The 18,255-nt window shown below is 41.2% G+C and overlaps 1 protein-coding gene and 1 pseudogene across 2 annotated transcripts in view; both read right to left on the bottom strand.

Annotated features, from left to right (window-relative positions):
• Positions 1-200: 200 nt before the first annotated feature.
• MEIKIN (meiotic kinetochore factor) overlaps positions 201-18,255 on the bottom strand; it is a gene marked incomplete at both ends in the record, with an annotated part of 37,086 nt that continues 19,031 nt past the window's right edge. The window contains 4 exons of the mRNA XM_084883903.1: positions 201-232; positions 12,648-12,771; positions 16,225-16,344; positions 17,002-17,082. Of these exons, the coding sequence (XP_084740029.1) occupies positions 201-232; positions 12,648-12,771; positions 16,225-16,344; positions 17,002-17,082 (357 nt within the window). The remainder of the gene's footprint in view (positions 233-12,647; positions 12,772-16,224; positions 16,345-17,001; positions 17,083-18,255) is intronic.
• Positions 14,253-15,308, bottom strand: LOC311622561 (glutaminase liver isoform, mitochondrial-like; annotated as a pseudogene). The gene has a single exon. The product of its transcript is annotated as a glutaminase liver isoform, mitochondrial-like (transcript).

Raw genomic sequence — 18,255 nt, 5'->3', positions numbered from 1 at the left:
GAAGCATACAGGAAAATGTTTCTTTCTTAACTGATTAATAGTAAGTTATAAAAATCTCAGGAGAATTTTAACACCAGAATATTATCACAAATAGAGAATTTTGATTTTTGAATTTCATATAATTTCAGGCAGACATTCTGCTTTATGGACTTTGACTTCAGATTCATGTCTTCAAAGTACTGAAAATTCAGCCATAGCTGCTACATCCTGCCATTTGTTTTTATTATAATATCTGGAGAAAAGATATAAAAATCAATTACTTCATATACATCACAAGCAGGTATCCAATAATTATTAATAACCAGACATTGGGGAGAGAGCTCTTGATGCTCAGACCACTCTAGTTGCACAAATCCAAAGTCTGTTTAAATAAAAGGGGGGGGCGGGGACCAAGATGGCGGCATAGGTAAACACCTAAACTGCTGCCTTGCACAACAATTTCAAAAGTACAACTAAAGAACAAAACTGACATCATTCAGAACCACAGGAAATCTGGCTGAGTGTAAATTCTACAACTAGAAGGAAAGAGAAAAGCACACTGAGACTCACAGGAACTGTGGAAGGCAGAGGTACTGAGGCACACGCATGCAGAGAGGGCTTGCAACTGAGTACTTGGTTGGCTTTTTAAATCGGGAGACACAAGATCCTGACTGCTCTGAACTTCAGTTCCAGGTGAGACTCTGGGGACCTAGAGTCATACGGGGAGAAACTGGACTGTGGCAGCAGAGAAAACTTGAGGGCGGCTTTCTCTCAGAGGTGATTGCAGCAATTACTGCAGGACACTGAGACCCAGGGCCTTTTAGGGCAGGGCTGACAGGAAGCCATTGCTGTATGCTCCGCCCTGAGATCCTGCCCCATGAAGCCATAGCTGTTTGCTCCACCCTGAGACTCTGCCCCATCCAAGCTGAGCAAAGAGGCTTTTGCATATGAATGACCTGGTCTTTTGAATTCTAAACTTACCTAACAAACTGCAGCTGAGTCAGTGAGACCCAGAACATCCAAAAGAATGCACAAGGCCCCACAGAAGCTTGCATTGCTTCACAGCTGGGCCTCATCTGGGCACCACCAAAACCCAAAGAAGATAAATTTGTAGATATCTCCGTATCTCCTGCTGGGTGGCCTCAGGCAGAGGATAAATTAGCACCTCCTTGGAGATCCAAGAGCCAGTGTACCCAGGGATCAGAGTGGGACCATCCAGATTACAACTCCTCAGATCCATAAGGGACACACTCAGGGGAAAGACTCAGTGAGCAACAAAGCCCCACTGAAGCAAGTCTTATCTCATAAGGGTGTCTCCAGCACAGAAGTTCTCCCATTGTAGACACAGTTGATCCTCACAGCCAATTGGCCTGGAGGTCAATTCCTCCCAGTGATGCCAACAACAATTAAGGCTTAACTACAACAAGACTGTGCACACATCCCACAAAGGGGTGCACCAAGAATGTCCACCTCAAGTAACTGGGGAGGCTGAGTCACTGGGCCCTATAGGACTCCTAGCACACAAGAATACTCTATCTACTCAGGGAAGCAGCCAAAATGCAGAGACAAAGAAACAGATCACAAAAGAAAGTAATGGAGGAAATCAAACTACTAGATATAGAGTTCAAAACCACGGTTATAAGATTTTTCAAGAATTTTCTAGAAAAGGCCAATAAATTTAGCGAGACCCTTGAGAATATGAAAAAGGACCAACTAGAAATTAAGCATACGCTGACTGAAATAAAAAATAATATACAAAGATCAAACAGCAGACTAGAGGATTGCAAGAATCAAGTCAAAGATTTGAAATACAAAGAAGCAAAAACACTCAATCAGAAAAGCAAAAAGGAAAAAGAAGAAAAAAATATGAAGATAGTGTAAGGAGCCTCTGGGACAACTTCAAGCATAACAACATCAGAATTATGGGGTGCCAGAAGAAGAGAGAAAGATACTGAAAACCTATTTGAAGAAATAATGACAGAAAACTCCCCCCACCTGGTGAAACAAATAGACTTACAAGTCCAGGAAGTGCAGAGAACCCCAAACAAAAGGAATCCAAAGAGGACCACACCAAGACACATCAGAATTAAAATGTCAAGAGCAAAAGAAAAAGAGAGAATATTAAAAGCAGCAAGAGAAAAACAGTTAGTTACCTACAAGGGAGGACCCATACAATTGTCAGCTGATTTCTCAACAGAAACTATGCAGGCCAGACGGTAGTGGCAAGAAATATTCCAAGTGATGAATAGCAAGAACCTACAACCAAGATTACTCTACCTAACAGAGCTATCATTCAGAATTGAAGGTCAGATAAAGAGCTTCACAGATAAGAAAAAGCTAAAGGAGTTCATCACAACCAAACCAGTAATATATGAAATACTGAAAGGTATTCTTTAAGAAGAGGAAGAAGAAAAAGGTAAAGATAAAAATTATGAACAACAAGTACATATCTATCAACAAGTGAATTTAAAAATCAAGTGGATAAAAAATCTGATGAACAGAATAACTGGTGAATATAATAGAATCAGGGGCATAGAAAGGGAGTGGACTGACAATTCTCAGGGGGAAAGGGGTGTGGGGGTGCGGGAAGAGACTGGGCAAAAATTGTACACCTATGGATGAGGACAGTGTGGCGAGGGGTAAGGGCAGAGGGTGGGGTGGGAACCTTGTGGAAGAGAGGTATGGGGGGGGGGGAGGGAAAGAGGAACAATTGCAATAATCTGAACAATAAAGATAAAAATGAAAATAATAATAATTAAAAAAGGAATAGCTGGCTTACTCCATCCTGGACAAGCTGAGGACACTCTTTGGAGATGCAAAGAGACTTACTCAAAAACATTCCAGTGGAAAGCCCAGCAAAGACAGCAGTCAGTAGGCATCAAAAGACCTCCAACCTCAGCCTTGTAACTTGGAAAAACTCATTCCTGCTCTCCTTCAACCCAAGTTGAAGTCCCTCACATTTTCCTGTCCATCCTTCCTTTGCAATTTCCTACTACTTTTGTTTTAATTGAGCCCAGATTTTTCCCAATAGAGAATTATGTGCCCTTTTCCCCCAACATCTTGTACCAGGAGATCCAGGGTGGAGCCAGATTTACTTATTCCTATTGTCACCTCAGCCCTGACCTAATCAGTCTATCTACATTAATGGTTCTCAAACTGCATTTTACCTTAGAATTCACTGAGCTTTTGAATGTCCTGATATACAGGTCATACTCAATAACAATTGAGTCAGAGTGTCTGAACAAGGGACTCAAATATTCAGGAAAGTCTGATGTGTAGCTAAGTTTGACCACCAGAGACTTATACCTTTGTCATTCAAAGTATGCTCCATGGACCAGTAACTTCATCATCACCTAAGAGTTTATTAGAAATGTAGAATCTTGGTCTTCATTCCAGACCTACTGAATAAAAATCTCCATTTTTAACAAGATCCTCAAATAGTTCATAAGTATATTTACATTTGGGAAGCACTGGGTATTCTAGATACCTTCTTCTCCTTACTATGTTCTTAATTGACCTCATACACTATCGGCACATTTATTAAAGAATTTGGACCACAGTCATCCTCTCCATTCCAACTTTTGAATATCTTCCCAAGTGGATAATCATCCCACCCAACCACATCCCACCTACCCTTCCTCAACCTCTCTTTCACCAAAACCTGTGTCAGAGTAATCTGTTCGTCTGTCACTCAGGGTCTGCTGGTCAGCCCCAGCAGTATGAACTTGGGACAGTCATTTATTGATCTGGCAATGTTATTTTTGTAATGTAAAATGAGCAAAAGAGAATCAATTATATAGTTCTCAAATTTTAGTGCTTATTGGAATCACTTTGAGAACCTACCATTTGCAGATTCCTGTGCCTTATTCTACAGCAAGCATGTCAAACTCATGGTTTATAGCCCACACAAATATGTTTGTGGCTCAGCAAATATAACAATATGTAAGAAATGTTTTAATAAAAATTTAACTTAATTTTTACAATATCCTGTTATACATAATTGTTAATAATGAACTACAATGTTCCCTCATGATTGACTACCATAATCATGTTGTATTCATTTCCCTTATGCATCTTATGTGCAGGCGCATCATTTCTCTCCACTAATACTAGAAGCAAATATTTTCACAGCCAATTGCCTTGTCATTAGTCTTTTTTTTAAAAAAATATGTATTTTTATTGATTTCAGAGAGGAAGGGAGAGGAAAAGATAGAAACATCAATGACGACAGAGAATCATTGATCGGCTGCCTCCTGCTTGCCCCCATCCCAGGCATGTGCCCTTTACCGCAATCGAACCTGAGACCCTTCAGTCTGCAGGCTGACTCTCTATCCACTGAGCCAAACCAGCTAGGGCGTCATTAGTCCTTTAAGGAAAAAATTTTGTTTTATTGATTTTAGAGAGGTAGGGAGAGGAAGAAAGAGATAGAAACATTAATGATGAGAAGAAATCATTGATTGGCTGCCTTCTGCATGCCTCCTATTGGGGATCCAGAGCACAACCCAGGCATGTGCCCTTGACTGGAATCTGGGACCTTTCAGACTGCAGGCTGACTGAGCCAAACCAGCTAAGGCCACGTCATTAGTCTTATACTGACTTGTTTGGTGTATGCAACAGAAAATATTTTGCTTTCAGAGAACAAGAAAAATAGGTTTACTTGTATTACACGTATTAATTTGTGCAGTTATTCAGTGCCTGTTAAGTTAATGTCCAAGAAAAAAATACTAATTTTTATTAAAATGTCCTATTATTTTATGTTAATGATTACTCATTTATTTCAGCCCTTTGTATTCAGCATGTCTCTATCAAACTAAACCTACATTTCTATGAAAATTGAAACTTTTGTGGTTTTTTGCAGCCCACATAAATTTAAACCTTGTTTCTTTGGCCTATGTTAGCCTTTGAGTTTGACATGCTTGTTCTAGAGAGTATAATTTACAGGTCAGAGGAACCTTGGACAAGATGTTTTGTAAGGCCTCTTCTATCCAGGTTGTCATCATTCTTGCATCTCAAGTTACCCATACTACCTCCTCTATCACATCTCTTTTGGACTCCTCTACTGGTTCGCTTTCACCACATTTTCCCTTTAATCTGCACAGTGCCAGCCAATGGACAAACACCATAAGAATAAGGGTCCTCGTCCATCAAAAGTAAGCTTCATTCTGTAGTGCTGATTAGATTACTGCCAAACTAGCTAAAACGTTAAATGCCAGGACTAAAAATAGGCTGCTGCATGTTTAAAATAACATGATCACTAGTTAGCTTGGGGCTTTGCTATTTTTACTGAAGGCAAAGCAGAGACAAGTGGCCAGGGGTTGAAAGGAAATTACTTAAATGAGGAGACTGCTAAATGAGGTGAGGGCGTCGGAAGAAGCCAGAAGGTGGCACAATTGGTTCAACATGCATCAATAGGTCTCAGAATTAAGCTAAAATTTTTGGTCTGAACACGCAAAAGAACTTCCCAGACACATTTTTGTTTTGATTTGTTGCATACTTAAATCCAGAATTATGATATTACCTGATGCCAGAAACTAATATGACAGCCAAAAGGATCAAATTAAGAGAAGTTTCTCTGTTTTTAACTTTTTATTGAAATATAGCATACACATTGAAATGTACACATATGTGAACTGTACAACTTTATGACTTTTCATAAAAAACACACCAACATAGCTAGCATCCAGGCAATAAAACAAAATACTACCAGCACCCTAGAATTCCCTCTCAAAACCCTTTCCAGTTGCTATCCCTGTCTGCAAAAGGCATCCACTATGGTGATTTCCATGATAGTTTACCTTTGCCTACTTTTGTACTAAATATAAGTGATATTAAATATACTTTATTGCACCTGGCTCTTTATGTAAGATTCATCAATATTGTTGTATGTACACTGCGATTGTATATTGCTGACTCCCAGTGCTATATAGCACTTGAATGAATGAATGTACCATAGTTTACTTATCCATTATACTGTTGGTGGGCATCTGGATAATTTCTAGGTTAGGGCTATTATTAACTGTGATTCTATGAACATTCTAGTACAGATGTTTTGATGAACTTATGTTATAGTACATGTTATGGTTGGATATAGTCCCAGAAGTGGAATTACTAGGTCTCCAGGTTCCAGGGAAATGGAATTTCTGGGCCCACCTCAGTGAAACTTCCTGGAGTCCAGTGAAATGAGAGATATGCCTTCAAAAGTGAAGGCTAAGTTGTTGCATCTGGCCCTTTAGGCAACCAAAAAAGAGACACATGCCTAGAGGTCTTTTTAGATTTTGGAGTCAACATATTCCTCATTTCAGTGTAGTTCTCCAGTCCATTTACCAAGTGACCTGAAAAGCTGCTGATTTGGAGAGGATCTCAGGCTAAGAGAAGGCTCTGCAACAGGTCCAGGCTACTGTGCAAGATGCTCTGCCACGTGAACCATATGATGCAGCCAATAGTGTAATCGTATTTGAAGTGTCAGTGGTGGACAGAGATGCTGTTTGGAGCCTGTTGATGAACCACAGCACAGGTCCTTAGGATTTTGGAGGAAAGCGCTGCCATTTTCTGTGGATAACTACTCTCTCTTTTTGAGAAAAAGTATTTGGCTATTTTTGGGCATTAGTAGAGACTGAATATTTAACCATGGGCCACCAATTATAACAGGAGATGAGTTGCCCATCATGAATTAAGTGTTGTCTGGTGTACCATACCATAAAGCTGGCTGTGAAGAGCAACACTATTATCAAATTCAAATGGAATATACAAGATTGGGCTGAGCAGGCCCTGAAGGCATACGTAAGTTATAAGAGGAAGTGGCCCAAATATCCATGGCCCATAATCCTGCTACATAACCTCTCTCAGCCTGCACTCATGACATTATGGGGAGTTCTCTACAATCAGCTGACTGAGGAAAATAAAAGTCTGGCTTGGTTGACATATGGTTCTACATGATATTCAAGTACCACCTGAAAGTAGACTGCTATAGTACCTATAGATTCTTCTTGGGGCAAATCTGAAGGAAACAGGCAAAGAGATATCCTCCCAGTGGGACAGAACTTAGAACAGTGCACCTCATTTTTCATTTTTTTTAAATCTATCTTTATTGTTCATATTATTACAAAGATTCCTCATTTCTTCCCCCCTCCACCAGGTTCCCACCCCACCCTCCGCCCCCTCCCAATCCCCCATTGTCCTCATCCATAGGTGCACAGTTTATGTTCAGTCTCTTCCTCCCTCCCTTTCTCCGATAGTAAATCCCTTTTCAGATAATAAATTAGTTACTTAGCATTTTCTCATATCAATAATACCTCCACATGCCCAATGATACACTTCACACAAAAGACATTTCCAAATAGGTCAACCAGCCTCATCCAGGCCCCACCTAAGGCACTCACAGATCAACACCCCAGCGCTATACTAACTCAACACATCCAGATCTAAGCCTTCATCACTTGATTCAGCAGACCCTCAAGTTCCCACAAAAGTTTCCAGCCATGTCTGAGAGGCAGCCTTGGGGCGGAGGCAGGCGAGGAGAGAGCTGTTCCGGGCCTGGCTGCTCCGGGCCTGGCCTCTGTTGCTCTGGTTCGTTCCACAACCAGCTGCTCTGGGTCTGGTCACTGCCGCTCCAGACCTAGTTGCTCTGGACTTGGCTGCTGCTGCTCCGGGCCTGGCCGCTCCCAGCCTGGCAGCCGCTGCTCCGGGCCTGGCCACTCCCAGCCTGGAAGCCACTGCTCTGGGCCTGGCCGCACCAGACCCGGCTGCTCTGGGCCTGGCCGCTCCCAGCCTGGCAGCCGCTGCCCTGGGCCCAGCCGCTCCCGGTCTGGATGCTCCGGGCTTGGCTACTGCTGTTCTGGGCCTGGCTGCTCTCAACCCGGCTGCTCTGGGCCTGGCTTCTCCGGGCCCGGCCACTCCGGGTCTGGGTGTTCCTGGACTGGCCACCCTGGGCTTGGCCGCCTCCGCCTCAGGCCTGGCTGCCACTGCCCCAGGTCTGGCTGTTCCAGTGCTGGCTGTTGATGCTGCTGCTCTGGGGCCTGGCCGTTGCTGCTCCGGGCCCGGCTGCCACTGCCTTGTGCCTGGCCACTCTAGGCCTGGCCACCGCTGTTCCAACATTCTGTCCTTTTTTTTTTTTTTTTTTAAACGCATTTATGTTGCAATGTTGGCTGGTGAGTTGAGCTCTGACTTAGTCTTTGATTTTTCAAGATCTTCTTTGTATTCTTTCTTAAGTAATTTTACTATCATTTGCTCTCACTTGATTTCTTCACATTGAGAACTTCTTTGGTTTCTTCCTCCTTGTCCTGGGAGCTCAGCAGGTTGGCCTGTGGCACCCCTTTGTTCTCCACGGGCTCCTGCACTGCTTCAGCCTGTTGCCGGGGTCGGCGCCGCCCAGGAAGCAGCCCCCGGCCTTGGCTCCGTTGCCCGCGCTCAGCGGTCGAAGGCTCAGGGGCACCCTCCCCCCCCTGGGGGCCCCGTCGCCCGGCTCCTTGCTGGTGCCCGGCTGGCCGGTGTCCGGCAGGGGCTCCTGCTCCTCATCGCGTTCCTCCAGTCTGGAGCTTTTTTTCTCCTTCCTGCTAGAAGAGTCTAGGATCAGAGTCAACAGACTGTCCTCTGCGCGCAGTGTGCGCGACTCCGGGGGCTCCACTTTTCGCCGCTCCCCTGGGATTCCGCCTCACAGCCCCATCTCCCCCCGCCTGAGCCCGGGTCCCCAGGGTCTGGCCCAGGACTGGGGCTCAGAGCAGTCGAAACTGGGGCCCAACACGGCTGGGGCTCCCGTTTCCCTCCCTCCAGGGCAATCCCGCATCAGAGTCAACATTCCTTCCCTTGCAAGCAATGTGCGTGACTCCGACTCAGGGGCTCGGCCTTTCACCGCTCTCCCAGGACTCCACCTCACAGCCCCGTCTTCCTCTGCTTGAGCTTGGGTCCCCAGGGATTGGCCCAGAGCCAGGGTTCAGAGCAGTCCGGACTGAGGCTCAGTGCCACCGGAGGCTTTGTTTCTTCTGGCTAGGGTAATCCAGCATCAGAGTCAACATTCAGTCCTCTGCGCGCAATGTGCGCACGGCTCCGGGGGCCCTGCTTTTCGCTGCTCCCCTGGGATTCCGCCTCACAGCCCCGTCTCCCCCCGCCGGAGCCTGGGTCCCCAGGGTCTGGCCCATAACTGGGGCTCAGCGCCGCCGGTTCGGGGGTTCAGCCCAGGCTGGGGGTTTTATTTCCTTCCTGCTAGGGAACGCCAGGCAGCACCCAGCCCTCTCCTCCTCTCCGGCTGCGACCTCTCCCCACACGCGCATAGCATGTCTCCGTACCTTAGGCTTTTTTTCAGCTCCTCTGATTTTCCTTCTGGTTTTCTCTTTCCTTCTTGTTGTAGAATTTTCAGTCAGTAGACTACCTGTAGCTCTGGGCAATGTCCACTCTACATTTTAGTTGTATTCCATTGAAATTGTTGTGTGCTGCTGGGGTTAGATGTCTACCCGAGCAGCCATCTTGGATCCTCCTCCTTATATGCCTCATTTTTTACTTTTTTAGAATTATATTCATGGACTATAGCCAATAGTTTGGCTGGATGAACAGGGACTTGAAAGGGACATGACTAGAAAATTTATGGAAAAGTCATGTGGATCGACTTCTCTGAATGGCCAAAAAAAAAAAAAATTAATATATGTGTTTTATCTGAATGCTCAACAGAGGATAAATTCAGCAGAGGAGAATTTTAATAAACAAGCCAATGACTTGTTCTGTGGATACCAGTAAGCCTTTTGCTCCAGTGATTGCCCAATGCCCACAATAGAAGTTATGCAAGGTCTCAGCAACATGACCTTCTGTTCACTAAAGTCAGCCTGACTATACCCACTGCTGAGTATCCTATATCTGTCAGCAGCAGAAACCAACACCCCATTTCCAATATGGCACCATTCCTTGGAGTGATCAGCCAGCTACCTGGTGACCAGTTGATTACACTGGACCACTCCCATCATGGCAGGGGCAACATATTATTCTTACCGGAATAGATACTTTCTCTGGATGGTAATTTTCCTTCCCTGCATGCAAAACTTCTGACAAAGCCATCATTCAAGGTCTTACAGAATGCCTTATCTACCATCATGCATCATACAGAGCATTACTTCTGATCAAGAGGCTCATTTCAGAGCAAAATAAGTGCAGCATTAGGTCCATGTTCATGGAATTCACTGGTCTTACCATGTTCCCCATCATCCTGAAGCAGATGGCTTAATAGAATGGATGGTTACAGCACTAGTGGGGCAGCAATACCTTGCAGACTGGGGCAAAGTTCTCCAGAAGGTAAAAGGTTGTATTGCTCTGGAACAGCATCCAATATACAGTGCTGTTTATCCCATAACCAGAATTCAAAGATCCAAAAAATGTAGGGGGTGAAAATGGAAGTGGGACCACTCAATATTACCCCTGGTGACTAACTAGTAAAATTTTTGCTTCTTGTTCCCATGACTTTATGCTTTATTGGCCTAGAGGCCTTAGTTTCAAAGGGAGGAAATCTTTCACCAGAAGATACAACAATAATTCCATTGAACTGTGAGTAAAGGCGGCCACTGGCCACTTTAGGCTCCTCATGCCTCTGGGTCAACAAGCAAAGAAGAAAGTTCCTGTACTGGTTGGGGTGACTGATCCTGAATACCATGGGAAAATTAGATCATACCACTCCACAGTGGAAGAGTATATCTGCAATACAGAAGATCCCTTAGGCAGTGGTCGGCAAATTCATTAGTCAACAGAGCCAAATATCAACAGTACAACGATTGAAATTTTTTTTTGAGAGCCAAATTTTTTAAGCTTAAACTTATTCTAATGCCACTTCTTCAAAACAGACTTGCCCAGGCTGTGGTATTTTGTGGAAGAGCCACACTCAAGGGGCCAAAGAGCCTCATGTGTCTCGAGAGCTGCAGTTTGCTGACCACGGCCTAAAGGTATCCCGTAATATTACCATGTCCTGTGATTAAGGTCAATGGAAAACTACAACCCATCCAAGCAGGACTAGATCCTTCAAAAATAAGAGTTTATATCACCCCACCATTTAAATAATCATGACCAGCTAAGGTACTTATTGAGGGCAGAGGGAATATGGAATGGGTAGTGGAGAAAGGTAGTTATAAATACCAGTTATGATCACATGACTAAGCAAATATCTTTATTTCCTTCCCTCTCTTATACTCTATCATCCTATATAAGATGTATTAATAATAGTTAGCTTCATAATATAGAACTTAGTTACAGAATACCAAAGAGAAGAACAAACATCATCTAAGAACTTTGAATCCTGTTCTGGGGAAGGAGCACATTTTTGGTTGTATGTAGGATAGTCACATTATGTTAGAACACAGAAGTATGACTTTGTTACTGTTTTTATTTGGATATTAAATATGGTTTAAGGAGATGTGTATGAATGTGTAGTTGACACAGAGTGAACTGAGATGGTTAGTTGTAGTATCAACTTGGCTAGGCTATCTATCCAATTATATTAAATATTAATCTAATTTAGGAGCTGGTGTTGCTGCAAAGGTATTTTGTATATGTGGTTAACATCTGTAATAACTGACTTTAAATAAAGGAGATAATCCTTGATAATGTGTATGGGCCTTATCCAAACAGTTGAAAAGCTTTAAGAGCAAAACTGAGGTTTCTTTGAGGAAGGAGAAATTCCTCCTGAGGACTGCATCAACATCAGCACCTGCCCAAGCATTTCCAGCCCACCCTAGAGTTTTTACCATACTTTATAATTACACTAAGTCAAATCCTTGAAGTATGTATTTACATCCTATTAATTTTGTTTCTTTCGTAGAACCCTGACTGATATGACATCTACTATTCCCTACCACTAGGCTGTTACCAGAGATAGAAATACAAGTCTATTATGTGGTCTCTGTCTGTGAAAACTTCATAACCTAAAGAATATAAAAAGTCAGCATAAAAATTATGTCAGAGAGCAGTAAATTATCAAGTGTAAAAATGAGTAACACTGAATTAAGTATTCAAGGAAATTAGAAAAGAAAAATATCTCTGTGGATTTAGGGAAGCTCAGGACAGGCTCTGTGGAAGAAATTGCGACAGGTATCAATGGGGACTGATATGGAGTGAGGGAAGTACAGAAAAATCTAAACTTGGAGTTTAGATGGAAAGATTGAACTCCTTTCTACCACTTGGTAGGAATATGTTCTTGGACAAATTGCATACTACTTTAAGCCTCATATTCCTAATATATAAAGTGAGGATAATAGTACACATACTGTCTATCATAAAGTCATAGTGAGAAATAAGCGAGATATGGTAAGGTGCTCAGCTCAAAGCCTGTCACGGAAAACGTTTTACCCACTGTTAAGTAAACGCAGAAACATCTCAATACCTTTAAAAAGAATACTACTAAAAATAAGGCCCCGCAACACTAAATTTCAAATAGTTACAAGAGGAATCATCTTACATACATTTTAATTCAATGGCATTAGCTAATTTTTCAAAAGATGAAGTATTTGACTTTCAAAACAATTATTTTAATGAGGTTCTGAAACCTGACCAAATTTACTATTAAAATTTTACAATTTCCACTTGTGCAAGAACTCTCAGAATAAAATTTATAACTGAACTTCCCATGTATATAAGGAATTTACAATGAAAATGTGTTTTATAGCTTTTTAAAGGTGTTTTCTGCATTGATACTACAGTACCTTGAGGAATATCTTTAGGAAGAGAATATTTCTTCTTCTTTACAATAACACCTTTACTTTTCAATTGTCTAGTTCCTGGTGATGCTCTAATAATACAACATATTTCTGATTTATTTAAAGGAACCTGAAAAAAGAAGAAAAGATGTTGCATAATTCTTCCAGATAGTATATTTATATTTTATTTCAAAGGCAAATAGTCTTAATGTCCATAGTTCATAAATATTAATAAAAGCACTTATGAAATGCTTATTCACTCTGGACACTGATTGGTTTTAAATCATTTGCTTATTTAATATTCACAAGAATCAGGGAAGGCACATTATATTATCCCCATTTGTAAAATGAGAAAACTTAGATTTCAAGAGGTTGGATAACTTATTTAAGGACCTAGAGAAAATAATGATAGAGTTGAGATTCAAGCATTCCAAAGTTGGAGAGAGTGTTTACATGATTTTTTGAATTAAAACACAGTTTATACTTAATTCTGAGTCAAACACTAGGTTTCCTTGATTTGCCAATGCATGTAATTTTGACAATTTCCCATCAAGTAGATAATATCTAGAATAAAGAAATACCTTATCTTTCAAAAGTGATATGTCTGTTTCTTAGAACACAAAAATAGAGACATATAGTTATCAAGGGTTCCTCTCATTTAAAATAAAGACTATCGAGAAATTTCTTTTACTGTAAAATTCCATATCATCCTGTCTGGTGGACATTTAAAATTTTACTGCCCAACATTCATTTTCCATTCTTTGGGACTTCTGGTTCTCTTAGGAGAACCTATTTATTCTACCAGCCTGCATACCATACTTTCTGTATGGATCAAGTGGATCTGATAATATTTCTGAGCTGGAGAATGGCCAGAAGACCCAATCTAGCCAATCAATGTATTCCATGCCCTTGGACACAGTGACTGGCTTAGACAAGGACACTATAAATGGGCCAGCAGAAAAAAAGAAATGCTAAACCTGAGATTTAGTTTCATAGAAACGTAGGTTTATTTCGATAGAGACATGCTGAATACAAAGGGCTGAAATAAATGAGTAATCATTAACATAAAATAATAGGACATTTTAATAAAAATTAGTAATTTTTTCTTGAATATTAACTTAATAGGCACTGAATAACTGCACAAATTAATAAGTGTAATACAAGTAAACCTATTTTTCTTGTTCTCTGAAAGCGAAATATTTTCTGTTGCGTATACCAAACAAGTCAGTATAAGACTAATGACGTGGCCTTAGCTGGTTTGGCTCAGTAGGCCTGCAGACTGAAAGGTCCCAGGTTCAATTCCAATCAAGGGCACATGCCTGGGTTGTGCTCTGCATCCCCAGTAGAGGGCATGCAGAAGGCAGCCAATCAATGATTTCTTCTCATCATTAATGTTTCTATCTCTCTCTTCCTCTCCCTTCCTCTCTAAAATCAGTAAAAAAAATTTTTTCTTAAAAGACTAATGACGCCCTAGCTGGTTTGGCTCAGTGGATAGAGAGTCAGCCTGCAGACTGAAGGGTCTCAGGTTCAATTACGGTAAAGGGCACATGCCTGGGGTAGGGAGCAAGCAGGAGGCAGCCGATCAATGATTCTCTCTTATTACTGATGTTTCTATCTTGCCTGTGATGGGCCAGGTCCCACTATGCTGCCATGACACTGCTCCATGAAGCACAGCTGGAAGTAGAGTTCGAGGGCAGCTATCATGTCCACCCCCTTAGGAAAGCACTTCTTTTCCTTTAGATAATAGCCGATGGCATAATTCTGATCCCATTTCCTTCTCAGACTGGAATGTGGCATTGCTGAAACCCATGTATTACTTTTCCAGCCATTTTGTGCAGATACTGCAAAACAAAATCAAACTTCTCTGCTTTGTTACAGTCTATCTTGATCAGAGAGCTTATGACAATGGCTCCAGTATTGACCATGAGGTTATGGGGGATTATTTCCTCATTCAGGGCGATCTTGTTGTAGCGCAGGCCACTGGGCTCCTTGCCCCTAAACTTGTGCATGTAATCAGTGCTTAGAGGCAGTGCTTTGTGTGACCCCTGTGTACTGGAGGCAGAAGGGGACCTTTGTGTGGCCCCTGTGTACTATGGATGGCCATGGGTCTGGATTTGACTTAGTCAGCTGAGGGATGTAGATTGCCACTTTGCCTCCAGTGAACTCTCTGGCATCCTCAAAGATGCAATCCACATGGCTGGTGAACTCCTCAAAATCAGGAATGACAATCTTCTTTCAGAATCCCTAGGTCAGGAGCCCAATGTTGCTGCTCACACACTGTTGGAAGAGATCTCGGTCCAAGAGGCCACCACTGCTGGACTCTAGAACCATGTGGTACATCTGACTCATGCAGTTCCGGAGCAGGGGATCTGATGTCTGCAGTCCAGTAGCCTTCAGTACAGTAGTGAACTTGTGGATAGGGATTCATTCCTGTCCCTCAACAACAGTGTAGAAGAGCAGATCGCCCAACCTGGACAGCATGACGTACTCTGACAAATCACTGTCCCGCAAGCCTTACTGATCCTGGCCCTGAAGCTGGTGGCTATGCATTGTCTCCCTGTCCTGCGGCCTCACTGAGATGGTGCCAGATGCCCTTGCCAAGGAGGAGGCTCCAGCTCAGGTAACCCCCGTCTCCCCTCCAGCAGTGACTGCTGGCCCTGCTCAGCATATTCTGTAGAGCCTTCATAGAGTGCATCTCCCCAGCATGTCACCCATGCTGCAGAGCACCAGGGTATCTCTATTTCATTTATTTCTGCTCTATGCTTTGTTATTATCCCTCTAATTGCCTCTAGTCTCAGCTTTTTACAATCTGTTCTCTGCCTCTCGATCCAGAATAAACTTTATTCAAGAACATTTGATGTCATTTCCTGTTCATAATCCTTTATTGGCTCCCTTTAAGAAGAAAATTCAAAAATTTTAATATATATTACAAGATCCATTACTCTGTTGACCCTGGTTTATCTTTACAAACTCATCTCTAGTTTTCTCCTCATCACCTGGATCCCCACTCTCACCCCAGGGTGAGTCTGAGAGGTCTGGCTACACTGAACCTCTACACAACCCTAAAGTTTTCCCTCTTTATTTCTTTTTCTCTCTGCCTCTGTCCCATCCTACCGTCTTTCTCTCTGTATCCCTTCGTCTTTTCTCTGGCTCTTCCTGTCTCTACCACTTTTCCTGTTCTCTCTTTTTCTATTCATTCCCTCTCTCTACTCCCACCCACATCCCCATGGCTCTTAGAATAAGGAGTTTAATGTATTTATTAACAAAGCATAGTATTTTCAAATAACATAATGAAGTTGGTGACCATAAGTTATATGTAAAGACAAAAACTGAGTTTTGGATTAAAGTATATTAATACTGTTTCTTCTGGTTGTTTAATGTCCCTTGGTCCTGAGGACAAAAACTGTTTTGGCTATAGCAGCCTAAAATCCTTTCTTTGGAATGGTAACTGAAAATTTATTCCACATGTACTTGATATTAACCTTAACTGAGTTACAGATTTTTTTGAAGTCTCATATACAAGGTATCTAATATAATAGTAAGTATTTCTTTTGGTATTTGAAGGGGAAATTGAGACTACTACCTCATTTGAAGAATTTTCTTGGGAACTTGACACAGGAACAATTTCATCTGAATTAACACAGCTGCTGACATTTGGAAATAGTTCCTCGAAAGATGATTTTTGTACTGAGGACAGATCAATCTATAAAAGAATATACTACTCTTTTGTAGAAGTTAAATGTTGCAAACCAGTTTTTTTTAATAATTAAAGGAAAATTGAAACATACTATATCATTAAAAGCACTGTGACCTAGAATTTGACATATGAACAATCTTATCTGAGTTAATATAACTGCTAATAGTTTGGAAATAGTTCTCTGAAAGATGGATGCTCAACTGGGGAGAAATCAATCTATAAAGAAGATTATAATACTGTTTAGCTTTAAAGTTATTATTTAAATAGGTATTTTTATTAGCTTCAGTATCGTATAATTTTTTTCCCTAGTCTTCATCTAATTAATATCTATAAGGGGCTTATTAACTGAAATCCATCTACCCTTTATGTGAGCTAAAAGACTAAGATAGACAGTCAAAGAAACAGAGTCAGAGACAGAAAAGGAGAGAGAAAGATTGAGAGAGAGAGGGAGATATCAAGACAGGTTGGTGCTACAGTATTCTAATGTTTTTTTTTTTTTTATTTTATGTATAGCAATATATAGAATACTTTCAGTGAAAGTATGTTTGTGCAACAGAAAAATAAAAATACTATTGTGTGTGTACAACATTACCCTGATGTGACAGAAACAGAATAAAGGGGAGCAAGAAAATAGATTCTACTTATGCAAATACTCATACTTACCTCTAAATCAGCTGTTTGCGAAGTTGGAGTACTTGTCAACAGGCCTCTGCTTTTCTTATCAGAAATAGTGGGACTTGTGTTCTATCAATGTTTTGTGAAATAGGGAATTGAATAGCAGGAAGAAATAAACTACTTTAATACCATAAAACACAATGTAAAATTAGTAGATTAAATCATAATATACTAATAAAAATTTAATCTGCTAATCACATTTTAAACCATTAGACAGGCAACTAAAGAATTTTCTGGCTTGAGCTAGTCAAACAACTCACAAAAGAACTTTATGTGGTGCAACAACTATTTAAGGATACTTTGGTTGAAATCACTGCTAATATATGAAGAAAGGCTAATTAAAGTTTTCAATTATGAAATGGTGCTTTGATTATCTTCGTTAACTGCTAAGAAAGATATTTTACTTATAGCATTTGTTTAATTCCTAGCATATACTGTACTTTTTTATGGAAGGAGATTATAAGTTATTTCTGAAGCTGTTAAAACATGTAGCAAGGATACTAGATTTAAAATACACACACTTAAATGCATATAGATACTTTCATTTATGGAACAACAAAGTTAAAGAAAGTTCAAAGTAGGATACAGACTAATCTGTTTTTTTTCTTTTTTAATTTTCTATTTCTTGAAGATGCATAGGCAAAAAGAGACAAATCAAGAGTGAGAGACAGAGAAGAGAAAGAAACAGGATCAGAGGCTAAAGAGTTTAAGAAAGAGAAGGACCGTCAGAGAGAGGGATAGAGAGAGAGGTGAGAAGGGAAAGAAAAAGGGAGAGAAAAGAGAGAAGAAGAAGGGAAGAAAGAAGGGGGGATTAAGAGGTGATGAGGGAAGGGGAGATAGGGAAGATGGGGAGATAAAAGACAGAAAAAAAATAAAGGAAGATTAAGAGGAGAGAGGGAGGGAAAAGAAAGGTAAGACAGAAAACAGAGACTGAGCAGAAAAACTGAGATTGACAGTAAAAGAAAGAATCAGAGACACAAAGGACAGATACAGAGAGATCAAAACAGAGTTTGGGAGAAAAGAGAGACAGAGCTTGAGACTGAGAGACAAAACCAGGGAGAGCAAAGACAAGGAAACAGGTAGAGAGGCAAAGCAGAAAAAAACAGTAACAGAATCAAAAAGAGAGAAGATAGGAAGCTTCCTTTCTAGCCATCAACTGCCTTTCTAGTTGGTCCTTTTTCATATTCTCAAGGGTCTCACAAACTCAGAGATAAAACTTGAACAGAAAGTTTATTAGGTTTC

The sequence above is a fragment of the Pipistrellus hanaki genome, assembly GCF_964339955.1.
Source record: "Pipistrellus hanaki genome assembly, chromosome: 5".
NCBI classification, from domain to species: domain Eukaryota; kingdom Metazoa; phylum Chordata; class Mammalia; order Chiroptera; family Vespertilionidae; genus Pipistrellus; species Pipistrellus hanaki.
This window is presented reverse-complemented; position numbering and strand designations above follow the sequence as displayed.